Consider the following 13,349-nt stretch of genomic DNA (forward strand, 5'->3'; position numbering starts at 1 on the left):
TGGCATGTCTATGTATTAAGACGCTTCATGGGGCAGGCGCACAGTACAGCTAAGTCTCGGCCTGCAATGCCAGTCTCCCAGATGAACACTGGTTCAAATCCCACCTGCTCCACTTCCAATCCAGCTCCCTGTCAAATGCTCCTGGGAAGGCGCAGAAGATGGCCCAAGTACGTAGGCCTCTACATCCATGTCGCAGATCCAGAAGAAACTCCAGTTTCCTGACACTGGATCAGCTCTGGCCACTGTGGCCATTTGGGGAGTGAACCAGTAGACAGATCACTCTCTCTACCTCTCCTTCTCTTTGGGTAAACCTGTCTTTCCAATAAAAATACATTAATAAATCTTTTTTTAAAAAATTGCCTAACGCTGGCATCCTACATAAGCACGGGTCCAAGCCCCAGTTGCTCCACTTCATATCCAGCTCCATGCTAATGTACCTGGGAAAGCAGTGGACAATGGCCCATGCAACTGAACCCTACCACCAACATGGGAGACCAGGATGGAACTCTACAATCTTGGCCATTGTAGAGTAGATCAACATTTGGAAAATATCCCTCTTGTTCTCCCTTTCTCTCCCTGACTTTGTTTGTCAAATAAATAAAACAAATCTTAAACAAAATAAATAAATAAATAAATAAAAAGTCCTCATCAGTGAAGAGATCTACTCTGAACATACTGGTGAAATAATGTAAAATCCGGAAAAAAACTAGCAAAAACAAACCAATAGTAAGAAAAAAGAAGCATGTGCTTGATGGGGTTAAGGGAGGGATACATGACAAAAACTACTTAATACAGATATCCACTAAGGCTAGATACAATTATGCTATTCTGTAAACATATTAACATTCCTGTAATTAAAAATTCTTTAAAATTTTAATAATATTGAATATTTTTTTCAAACATTGAAAACCTTATTAAACTACAGCAAGTTCTCTAACACCTTTCTTAAAACACTATCAAGTAACAGGATTTTGACTATAGAGTAACACAGGACAGCTCATAATAGATAAAATTTGTACTAGTGGTATCACCACATCAAACAATTATGGGTGCAAAAAAGGGAAAGAATCACATCTTAATTACATTTAAATCCCAAGTTTTAATACTAATTTTCAAATACTTCAAATGGAATTTCAAAGTAGTTAAACGAAGAGCTCTTCTAAACAGAACTCCACTAAGAAAGATTCAACCAAAATATACTTACTTGGTATGGGAAGCACAACAGAAGGCGGAGGTTGACCATGCCCTTGGGGAACAGGAAGCCTCATACTATGGCCAGGACCTGGGCCCGGCCCTGGCCCTGGTCCTGGACCTGGGCCCGGCCCTGGCCCTGGCATCGGAGGCATCAGCATTCCAGGAGGCGGTGGGGGAGGAAGCCCCGGAGGAGGGGGCGGGAAAGGAATCATACTTGGCAGAGCAACTTCATCAACAACCAGAGGATCATTTCCATGATCAAACTGACAAAGGTCACCAAGAACACAAAATCCTCTTTCTGTATGAATGGAAAAAAAAAAAGTATCCTGTAATCTATTCAGAATTCAGAAGACAAACACAGAACAAGTCCCTGAAAAACCCACAAACATGATTTATAAAGGACTTTTCTCCAAGGCAGTGCCTATGGGCCTTCCCGGTGTTATCCTGTTAATCACTGCACATCTCTGAAGAAGTGTTAGGTATCCACTTTCTATACTCTGAGAGTACAACTTTTGAAACAACAGTAACATTTCTATCACTTGCCACTAAGTTTTCATAATAAAAACTAAAGCAACATTATGAAACTATCAATTTAGGAAAAGTTTGGGGAGAAATTACAGCCATGAACTACCCATGGTTTAAATTTAATAATCGAGTCTCATATTATGCTAAAGTAATCATTCTTATTGTATCTGGCAGTTGAAATTTTAGTGTAAAATATTCTAGTGAGAATTATGCAGTACGTTATTTACTCTAGTACTGTTTATAACAACAAAAAATAAACATTCCAAACATGTATCAATATATACCTTAATAAGAAAGGAATAAAAGTTTTTTTAAAAATGAAGTTCATTATTTACTAATCTGGGATGACAGCCAGGAAATGCACACCTTTTAACAAATTCCTAGTATAAACATTACACAAAGAAAATTAAATTTCCTAACATCTACCTAATTTTATGACATACCTACAATGCTTGAAGAAATAGCAAGAACACTAAAAAAGGGTCAAATTTGAACAATCTACCAACAAAAGTCAAAACCATTAAACAAACAACAACCACCAAAAAAAACCCCTTAGGCTCTAGCCAAATATCATCTTCCATATTCACCTTTTTATTAAATCTGGACTTACGGGGTACACAAGTGGCCAACATTGTGACATAGCAAGTTAAGAGCCCACCTGCAGGACCAGCATCCCAGAAGGGCACTGGTCTGAGTTCCCAAATGCTCAACTTGTGAACCAGTGCTGTGCTAACGGCCTGGTAAAAACAGTGAAAACTGCCCAGTGTTTGGTTCCCTGCCAACCACATGGGAAACTGAGAAGTCTGTGGCTCCTGGCTTCAGCGTGACCCAGTGTTAACTGCTGCAGCCATCTAAGGAGTGAACTTGCAGATGGAAAATCATTCTTTCCCTCTCTATGTAACTGTGACTTCCAAAATAGTACATACTTTAAAAAAAAAAAAAAGTACACAATATTATGGATAGAAAATGAGGAAAAGTGGTGATTTTTACCATCATAATCTCGGCATCGCCTCTTTGGTGGTGGGTTTCGACCAAAAGAATTGGAAGAGCTATGATTGTTATAGTAATTAGACCAGCTCTCAGTTGTGTTTTCAGAGTGGTGAGCAGGTGCGATCACAGTAACGGTGCTGGGAATAGACTGGGCCCCCGAGGAATACTGCTCAGAAGAGTTGGGTGGTGCAGACACAGGCACATAGGAACTCTCCAGGTCATTTCTTTCACTCTTAAACTTTGATCTTTCCCTGTGCTCTGTTTCAGAGACAAAAAAAACAAGAAACAAAGGGATCACAAATCTGTGTTCAAACTCTCATTCTCTCACAGAATAGGAAATATTACTGAAATAAACTAACTGAAATTCTGTGTTTGAAATTGTCATTATTAATAGATCCAAAAAGAATGACAGTACCACATACAAAATCAACTTTTATATTATTAATATGTGATAATTAATGAAAAAGCGCCTTCACAGTTTTTACAGTTAAAAAGAGAAAGATGACTCACATCTTGCTCTTTTTAACTGTAAAAACTTTAGGAAACTTCACAACACACCAATTATTCCAAGAAAGCAAAAGCAGGCAATCCCCCATCTTCATTTGGTAGTTTTGAGGATTAAAGGACATTTGTATGAATTAAAAACAACATGATTTAAGTTAAGACATACAATAAACCTGTAAATAATTTTTGTGCAAACTCCCTTGATTTCATCTCAAGAACACAGCTCTGACTTTACAACAAAATCAATACTGTTTCTTAAGAAAATTTGAGCTTTTGTATTGACTAAACATCTAAGGTATATTTAATTATAAGGAATTTTGTACACCTCCATGAAATAAGAAGAAAAGCAAATACAAAGGTTTTTAGTAGAACAACTCATCCACTCACCAACATTCCTATTTGGATCCCGGTCTTTGCTGCGCCCCCTACTCCGACTTCTACTCCGACTCAAACCTCGGCTCTTACTCCGGCTCTTACTCCGACCTCTTCTCCAGTCATACTTGTCACGATACAACTCATTCCGCTCATAGTAGCGGTCATAATCTCTCCACTTGCCATCTTCTCTTTTTTTATCTCGTGTCCTATAATACACAGATATAAAAGCCATATATGGGCTATGGAAACCAGGTTTGCAAACAAATGCACAGTGCAAAATACTCTGCTGGAGTGATCAAAATTCATAACGTCTCTGCTACAAGACTACCATATAATCTCTCCAATTCATTATACAGAAAGAAAAAAGAAAACACTCTCACTTCTACTACACCAAGTGGGGAGGGGAGAGAGAGAGGGAGAGAGAGAGAGAGAGAGAGAAAAAGGACTCAAAGCACAAGAGGGGTGGGGAAAACAGAAATTCATAAATGGAAAATAAAACCTAATCAAAATTAAGTCTTCCTAAATAAGGACCAATTTCTTGATGCTGAATCAGTGTTTCAACATGATGATTACAATACTTACAGTATAAAATGATACAGATGATTTTATTCTGAACACCCCTAACCAAATGGAACACTTCGTTATTCTCTAAGGGAACCATTCCCACCCGTAAGCTCTTGGGGAAAACGTAATGATGGCTGTTTATAAAAGGAATAGAAAGTAAGATAGACAAAAAACAAAAGCAGGGTAACATTTTGAGTTGAGAGATGAATCAGAGAAGATGTTAATATGCCTTTAATTATTTCACAAGCCAACTGAAAAGTGAGTTGTCAATGTCTTCCTAACTAAAGATAAACACACACCTTCGTTCATTAGATTCAGAACGAGTCTTCTGGGGACTAGGATATTTCTTTTTTCTGCAATCTCGTTCTTCCTCTGCTGGCTCCTGAAATACCTATTTGGAAACATTGATTAGAAACACAAATAGTCCTTCTGTAAACAAGTCCACCTGATAACCTATTTGGCATGAGAAAGTAGAAATACATACATTAAATATTAAAGTCAAATCACATCCAAGAGTTAGGCAAGGTCAGCACACAACTTAGCAAATTAACCTTCCACCTGCAGCTTTGGTATCCCATATGGGAGCCGGTTCCATTCCTGGCTGCTCCACTTGCTATGCAAATACCTGTTTAATGGCCAGGCCTGGGGACCCAGGCCATGGCTCCCAGCTTCAGACCAGCTCAGCTCTGGCCACTGCAGTCATTTGAGGAATGAACTAGCCTAAGGTAGATCAGTCTCTCATTGTCTCTCCTCTATATATATAAAACATTGACTTTCAAGTAAGACAAAAATCTTTTTTTTAAGATTTTCTCTTTAAGATTTATTTTTATTTGAAAGGCAGATGACAGAAGGAGAGATGAAAACCTTCCATTCTGGTTCCTCCCCATATGGCCAGGATGGCCTGAGCTGAGCCAATCTGAAGCCAGCAGCCAGGAGCCTCTTCCAGGTCTCCCACATGGGTGCAGGGTCTTAAGGCTTTGGGCTGTCCTCAACTGCTTTTCCAGGCCACAAGCAGGGAGCTGGGTGGGAAGTGGAGCAGCCAGGACACAAACAGTGCGATCCCAGTACTTGGAGTTGGGAGGATTAGGCAGTTCAACTACCACACTAGGCCCAGAATAAATAAATCTTTTAAAAAGTAAGGCCGGGGCCTGGCGGTGTGGCCTAGCAGCTAAAGTCCTGGCCCTGAATGCACCGGGATCCCATATGGGCACCAGTTCTAATCCCGGCACCTCCAGTTCCCATCCAGCTCCCTACTTGTGACCTGGGAAAGCAGTCGAGGACGGCCCAATGCTTTGGGATCCTGCACCCACGTGGGAGACCTGGAAGAAGTTCCTGGCTCCTGGCTTTGAATTGGTGCAGCACCAGCCGTTGTGCTCACCTGGGGAATGAATCATCGGATGGAGGATCTTCCTCTCTGTCTCTCCTCCTCTCTATATATCTGACTTCGTAATAAAAAAACAAATCTTAAAAAAAAAAAAAAAAAAAGCAGTCAGGAACAGGAGACACAGGAGCATTTAGCCTGGCAGTGGAGAAGAGTTCATGTCCCACACTGGAGTGACTGGGATACATTTCCAGCTCCAACTCCTGATTCTAGCTTCATTTAAAAAAAAAAAAAAGGCCAAAGAGAATTTCTAAGAAATGTTCATATATTGGAGTAGGTGTCGTAATGTAGGAGTTAAAGACTCTGCTTTGACACAGGCATCTTATATGGACACTAGATTGAGTCCTGGCTGCTCTACTTCCAAATCAGTGCAGTGCTAATGTGCTGAGAAAGCAATAGAAAATGGCTGAAGGGTCTGGGCCCTGCCCCCATGTGGGAGTGAGTTTAATATGAAGCTCCTGGCTCACGGCTTTCTGCTGGCCCAGGCTGGCTGTTGTAGCCATCTGGAGAGTGGACCAGTGCATGGAATCCTTCTTTCTGTCTCTCCTTTCAAATAAATTATAAATCTTTTTTAAAAAAAAATTTTTAGATTACTTTAACAAGCAATGCCACTTTTTTAAATGTCAATTTATGATAGGGCATGAAGTGTAGAAAAACAAGCAATTTATTTTTTAAATAGTAACAAATATATACACATGGATGTATATAAAATCTCATCCAATACTAATTACTGTTATGACTCTTATTTTACTGATATGAAAGTAAGAAAGAGAGCGATTTTAACTCATGACCTTTTATTTTAAAAACGCACTTTATTTAACAGGCTGTCCGTAGAGAAAAGGAATTGCAGATGAAGTCTGCAAGGCTGGCATGGTGGGACAGAATGCTAACCCTCCATCACAGGGTGTTAGGTCATATCCTGGCTGCTCCACTTCCTGATCCAGCTCCCTGCTGTGGCTTAGAAAAGCAGGGGAGGACGACCTTGTCCTTGGGTCTCTGAACCCACTTGGGAGACCCCAAAGAAACTCCTGGCTTCAGATCACTTCAGCTCCAGCCGGGGCAACCACTTGAGAGTGTGAAACAGCAGATGGAAGAACTTTCTCTCTAACCTTCCTTTCCAACAACAAATAGATCTTAATAAATAAGTAAATCTTATATAATCTTGACAACACTAAATCTCAGTAGAGACAAGGAAAACATGCTATATGGCTAAAAAGAATATACGCTTTGTTTATACATATGAAAATGTGCTTAAAGATTTTCTTTGAACGTTTACTAATGTTTTGCCTTCAGTAACACTTCTACACTTAACCAAGTTTTTTCTTCTATTAAAAAAAATAATCAGATAGGATTTCTCTTAACTCCTAAATACTGCAGAGTAATTCTTGGATTTCTAAGCAAGCTATCAAAATATTTGCAATTCTTTGAAGCTCATATTACTAAGAAATGATAATAAAGAACCTACAAAATGTCCCAGATCCAAAAACTTCAATCACTACATTTAAGGATTTCAACTTGAAAAAAAAAATCTCAAATTCCTATAAAAATTAGTATAAAAAAAGTAACTAATGACAGGATCTAAGAAGCTCACACAAACAAAATTAAAAATTGTATTACCTCTTCTTTAATTTCCTCTTTTTCATGGACAAGTGGTTTTGGCTCAGGCTTAACTGGTTCCAAAGGCGGAAGGTAGTTCTTAGTGTAGAGACTTTCAAATAATTTGTCCACAAAACCTGAAGTTTCTGAGAAGAAATATTATTTAAGTATTGTACAAAAACCAAAAGTTTAAACACTGTTAGCAAAGTTCAGAAAAACAAAAACATCTCAAACCCAGCTTAACTCAAAATAAGCCCGGATCCTATGGGACACAAATCTACTTCTAAGTTTTAAATCATTCTGACATACCTGCACACATATTTATTTACATGTATTTAATTACATGATGCATTTACATGATTATTTTCTGTAGCATATAATAAGACTGAAAACAACCCCAATTTCCAAGACTGAGACAAACTCTGGAGCAACAGAATAGAACACACACACAGCATATAAAGAACGAACATCAGTAACACCGCATCTCAAAGATAGAAGGCTATCTTTGTTTTCTTATGTTTGTTTACACCTCCATAAAGAATTGAAAGGACACAAAATACAACAAATACTTTGGGTAGGAAAGGGGCAGGTGTAGAACAGGTTAAAGAAGCTTTTTATGATACATTCTCATTTGCTGGAATAAATGCCCTACCTACTCAAAAAACAAAAAACTCATTAGAAATATTTTTAAATAAAGTTAAATCGGCACTGGGCCCAGCACAATAGTGGCTAAAGTCCTCGTCTTGAACACGTTGGGATCCCATATGGGCGCCGGTTCTAATCCTGGCAGCTCCGTTTCCCATCCATCTTCCTGCCTGTGGCCTGGGAATGCAGTAGAGGACGGCCCAAGGCCTTGGGACCCTGCACCTGCATGGGAGACCTGGAAGAGACTCCAGACTCCTGGCTTCAGATCAGATGAGATCCGGCTGTTGTGGCCACTTGGGAAGTGAACCAGTAGACAGACGATCTTCCTCTCTGTCTCTCTTCCTCTTGTATATGAGAATTTCCAGTAAAATAAATAAATCTTTAAAAAAAAATAAAAACTACTATAACTTGGAATTTTTTCAAATGAATAGAGCATGAGAACCAGATAAATTTACTAAAAGGCACAGGTGTGAAAATATTACTTACATGAAAATTTTTTTAAAGATTTGTTTTCATTAGAAAGAAAGATTTACAGAGAGAAGGAGAAACAGAAGTATCTTTCATCCACTGATTCACTTCCAAAATTGCTCAACAACCAGAGCTGTGTCAACCTAAAGCTAGGAACCAGGAGCTTTTCTGGGTCTTCCAGGCAGGGGCAGGGTCTGAAGGACTTGCACCATCCTCCACAACTTTCTCAGGCCACAAGAAGGGAGCTGGATGAAAAGTGGAACAACTGGGATACGAACCAGTGCCCATACGGAATCCTGGTGCTTGCAAGGGGAGGGTTTAGCCAACTGAGCCATGGCACCGGGCCCATAATTCATCATTAATATAAACTAAATAATGTAAAATAGCATTCTTTAGTAAGGAAACATACAATTGCAAGGGGGAGGAATTCTCTATTAGCAGTTATTTGGATTTTTCAACGAAAAATATTTCAAGATATATGAAGAAACTCTAGTCCTTTGTTTTAGATTAAGAAGTCATATTTGGTGACAGTGTGATGGTATAGTGGGTTAAGCCACTACCTACAACATGGGCATTCTAGATGGACATTCGATTCCCAGCTGCCCCACTTCTGATGCTGCAACTTGCACCTAGAAAACCAGAGGAAAATGGTCCAAGTCCTTGGGACCCTACAATCATGTGACTGGCCAAGAGGAGCAAGCTCTTGGTTCCCAGTTTCAGACCAGCCCAGCTTTGGAGACTGCAGTCATTTGCAGAATAAACCAACAGAGAAAAGATTTTTCTGTTACCTCTGACTTCCGAAGAAATAACTTCTTTGGGGCCAGTGCAATGGCTTAACTAGCTAATCCTCCACCTGCAAACAACAGCATCCTATATAGGCACCAGTTCATGCCCTAGCTATTCCACGTTCAATCTTATGGCCCAGGAAAACAGAAAAACATGGTCCAAAGCCTTGAGTTCTTGCACCAGCATGGGACATCCAGAAGAGAATCCAGACTTGTTACAGAAAAATGATTAGGGCCTGGCGCCATGGCCTAGTGGCTAAAGTCCTCGCCTTGAATGCATGCGCCAGGATCCCAAATGGGCACCGGTTCTAATCCTGGCAACCCCATTTCCCATCTAACTCCCTGCTTGTGCCCTGGGAAAGCAGTCAAGGATGGTCCAAAGCCTTGGGACCCTGCACCCACATGGGAGACCTGGAAGAGCTCCTGGCTTCGGATCAGCACAGCACTGGCCGTTGCAGTCACCTGGGGAGTGAATAATTGTATAGACGATCTTCCTCTCTGTCTCCCCCCCTCTCTGTATGTATCTGACTTTGCAATAAAAACAAATAAATCTTTAAAAAAAATGATTAACATTACTGGCTATTTTTACTTTTCTGTTCCCCTCATTTACTCTGAAAATAAATGAAAAATGATAGACAAAACAAAAAACCAAAGAACACTGATACTTCCTTTCCAACCGATCCTGTATCTTCAGGAAACTAAAGCATGAAGCCTTAACATCCAAATCTTTACTGAAATACATGTTTGGAAGCCTGTAATAATTACCTTTTTGTAAAAAGACATCAAGTTGATCAGCACAAAACGCTTTCAATTCTTTCTCAGGTTTGTCCTTCTTGACCAGTGCTACAACATAGTTGGCCAAGGCTGATGGGTCAGCATCACATCTAGTCAGACAAAGAGAAACAAAAATGCAATGACATGTTGTTTTCAAACAGTGATGTAATACTGAAGTCACCGTTATTTTTTTAGAAAACTGAAAGACCAACACATTCTCATGTTATCTGGTTTCCCAGATAATATCTGGTCCACCAGAAAGGCAGCACGAAAAATGCCTTGAACATCTTAAGCTGCTGCTGCTGCTGTGGAACCTTGACTCTGCTCCACCTTGGCTCTGACTGGACCACTTCCATCTGCTGGAAGTCACTCCCTTAACAGTGCTGTCTTCAGAATCATCTTGGTAAGGCCCTGCTTCAACTCCTGTTAAAAATACCTTCAAATAAAAGCTTAACATCTTGATTCCAACTGGTGAAAATTTCCATTGAAAGCTCTGTTCTTGTCTGCAGCTCATCTGGGCACAAGAGTTTAGGCATCCATCAGGCAAAGATTATTCCACTCAGTTTTTCAGTCAGAAAAATGGAAGCTGGGCATGTGGTCTACCAATTAAAATGTCATTTACCATGCCTGCATTCTGCATCAGCATGCCTGGACTCGGTTCCCACTCCACTCTCAATTCCAGCTTCCCACTAATGCAGAACCCAGGACACACCGACTAAACGAGCTGGATCTCTGCTACCAACAGGAGAAACATGGACTGAATTCCAAATTTCTGGCTTCAACCTGTCCCAATCCCAGCCTCCTGGGTCAGTAGATGGAAAATCTGCCTATCTGTGTGTCTTCCTGCCTTTCAAATAAAATGAAAATAAACAAACAATGGAGGCCAACATGGCTAAATTCTCGCCTCACGTGCACTGGGATGCCATACGAGGACAAATTCGTGTTCCAAATGCTCCACTTCCCATCTGTCTCCTTACTTATGGCCTGGGAAAGCAGTGGAGGACGACCCAGGTCCTTGGGACCATGCACTCATGCAGGACACCTGGAAGAAGATCCAAGCTCCTAGTTTTGGATTGGCTCAGCTCTAGCCATTGCAGCCACTTGGGGAGTGAGCAAGCAGGTGAAGATATATCTCTCTGTATCTCCTTCTCTCTGTAAATCTGCCTTTCCAATAAAAAAAAGAACTAATAAAAAATTAGCAAACACGACAAAACTATAATGTGTAAACTAAATCAACTGAGATACCTTGGAAATGGCTATTGATCAACAACTCTCAACATACGACATAAACAAAATTAAATTTATTCCTCTAGTGGCTGGTCTGCTGCTGCGGCTTCACTTCTGACATCATCCTGTCACTTCTTGAAATGAGTTCACATTTGTAAACTGCTAATTTCTTTGGGGCATTGTCCCCATGCATTTTCCGTAAGGCCAGCATCAACACATAGTCAACTGAGCATCTGCCTATGGCACCAACATTCCATAGGGCACCAGTTCAAGCCCCAGCTGCTCCCATCAGTTCCCTACTCACAGCCTAGGAAAGCAGAAGAGGATAACCCAAATCCTTGGCCCTGAATCCCTGGAGGAGACCTGGAAGAAGTTCCTGGCTTTGGATCAGCTCAGCTCCTATGTTTGTGGCCATTTAGGGAGTGAGTTGGCAGATGGAAAATCTTTTTCTCTCTCTCTCTGTCCCTCCTTCTCACTATAAGCCTGACTTTCAAATAAAGGTAAATCTTATAAAACTTTTTCAACACATCAAAGATTTCCTCATTCTTCTACTTAAGTGACACTGTACACTGGGTAGTTTGTTCTTGCTTCAGTTTCACAAGAATTCATGTTGCTCTGATACATGTTCTTTTCAAATTGTCATTATTAGTCCCTCATACTAGATACTGTTCAGACATATTACTACAATTTAGTATGATTTTAGTGCAAAACAATTATGAAATTCACGTTTTTTGTTGCTATTAATTTACTTGAAAATTGAGAAACAAACAAGACAGAGCTATTCCATCTACTGGTTCATTTTCCACATGCCTGCTTCAGCAGGGGCTGGGCCATGCCAAAGCCAGAAGCCACATTTCAATCCAGGTCTCCTATGTGAAAGGCAGAGACTCAAAAACAAACCACCATCTGCTTTGTCCAGGATGGGCATTAGTAGAAATCTCAAATTGAAAATAGGGCCTGCAGGCCAGGCTGGTGTAGCACCTATCTGTCAGCATACAAATGGACCAGGTCTGGGGGCGGGCAAGGTTGAGCCTGTTCACAGGACACTTTGGCACAAGTGAGAACCAGGACAGGTTGCAGGCCTGGCCCAGTTGGACCACAGCACCTACCAATTCACATGAGGGTCTGAGTGGGCCAGGCTGGGTCAGGTTGTTACACCTATTGGCAAATACTAAGACTTCAGGTGGGCCATGCCAGACTAAGCCACAGCACCCTTGCGCTGGCACACCCAAGACCCAGAACTGGGAGCAGGCCTGGGAAGGGAAGCTCAGGGTTTCCCCTATTAGGCCACTGCTTCCACAGGTGAGCATGAAAGCTAGGGACTGCAGTGGACCAGTCTGGGCAGGGCTGCTGCACACACTGGTGTGAAAGACGGCCAGAATGGGTGCAGGCCAGCCAGGCTAGGCTGCAGCATCTGTTGGCAAGTGCTGGGACTAGGTGACATGTTAGGCTGAACCATAGTATCCTTTGGCAGACACAAGATCCAGGGCTGGGAGTGGGTGTTGGAGGGAAACTATGGGCACTCCTCTGCCAGGATGCAGCTCCCGCTGGTGATCATGAAAGCCAGGGCTGGGGGCTGGTAAGGCTGGGAAAGGCAGCACCACGCACTGGCCTATTTGTGGGTATCGGGGAGGGTAAGGCTGAGCTAAATCGCAGCACCCTTGGGTGAGCACAAGAGCACAAGAGCCAGATGGACCAAGCTAGGTCACGGCATATGTAGGTACACACAAAAACCAGGCCTAACGGAGGGCCTTGTGGACGTAATCAGTGATATCCCCAACTATACCATGGCACTTACTGGTATGTGTGATGATCTAGCCTGTGGCAAGATGGGCTGGACTAGACCATAGCACTAGTCAGTTCACATGAGAGATGGGCCTGGAGGTAGAACTGACCAGGCAGCTGCATCCACTGAAGCTGGTCCTGCACTGGCTGGTGTACACCAAAAACAGTATGAGGTTACCCTAGCTGAGTTTTTTAGGGGCCTCCCAAATTAGATCGCTGGACTCAAATTCTAGCCACAGGGAAACTCACAAGATACATGGTCCAAATTTGGAGTGCATGTATCAGGACTAGGCCTCTTCAGTTGCCAATGCTTATTTAGTGGACATTATGTCCACATGCACATGTGGGAAATGACCGCCAACTCGCCTAGGCCAGGAGAGGATGCTGAGTGCCTCATTAGAGGGTGGAAAGCAGAACAGATTACACAATTCTCCTGGCCAAGCTTTACAGCAAGTGTTTGGGTCTATGGATGCACATTGAGATGGACCTGGTCAGCCAATACACCTGGGCAGGGTTTCTCAGCCCTGCTGCAGTGA

General features: G+C 41.6%; 1 protein-coding gene across 3 annotated transcripts in view; it reads right to left on the reverse strand.

Moving 5' to 3' along the window:
* Nucleotides 1–13,349, reverse strand: part of RBM27 (RNA binding motif protein 27) — a 70,899-nt gene that overhangs the window by 39,024 nt on the left and 18,526 nt on the right. For all 3 annotated transcript variants that reach the window (XM_058677710.1, XM_058677709.1, XM_058677708.1), the window contains exons 2-7: nucleotides 9,793–9,911; nucleotides 7,151–7,275; nucleotides 4,452–4,543; nucleotides 3,601–3,794; nucleotides 2,710–2,967; nucleotides 1,205–1,492 (exon numbers count right to left, since the gene is read on the reverse strand). In XM_058677710.1, coding sequence (XP_058533693.1) covers nucleotides 1,205–1,492; nucleotides 2,710–2,967; nucleotides 3,601–3,794; nucleotides 4,452–4,543; nucleotides 7,151–7,275; nucleotides 9,793–9,911 — 1,076 coding nt within the window. The remainder of the gene's footprint in view (nucleotides 1–1,204; nucleotides 1,493–2,709; nucleotides 2,968–3,600; nucleotides 3,795–4,451; nucleotides 4,544–7,150; nucleotides 7,276–9,792; nucleotides 9,912–13,349) is intronic.

This window comes from Ochotona princeps, chromosome 19, assembly GCF_030435755.1.
Source record: "Ochotona princeps isolate mOchPri1 chromosome 19, mOchPri1.hap1, whole genome shotgun sequence".
NCBI lineage: Eukaryota > Metazoa > Chordata > Mammalia > Lagomorpha > Ochotonidae > Ochotona > Ochotona princeps.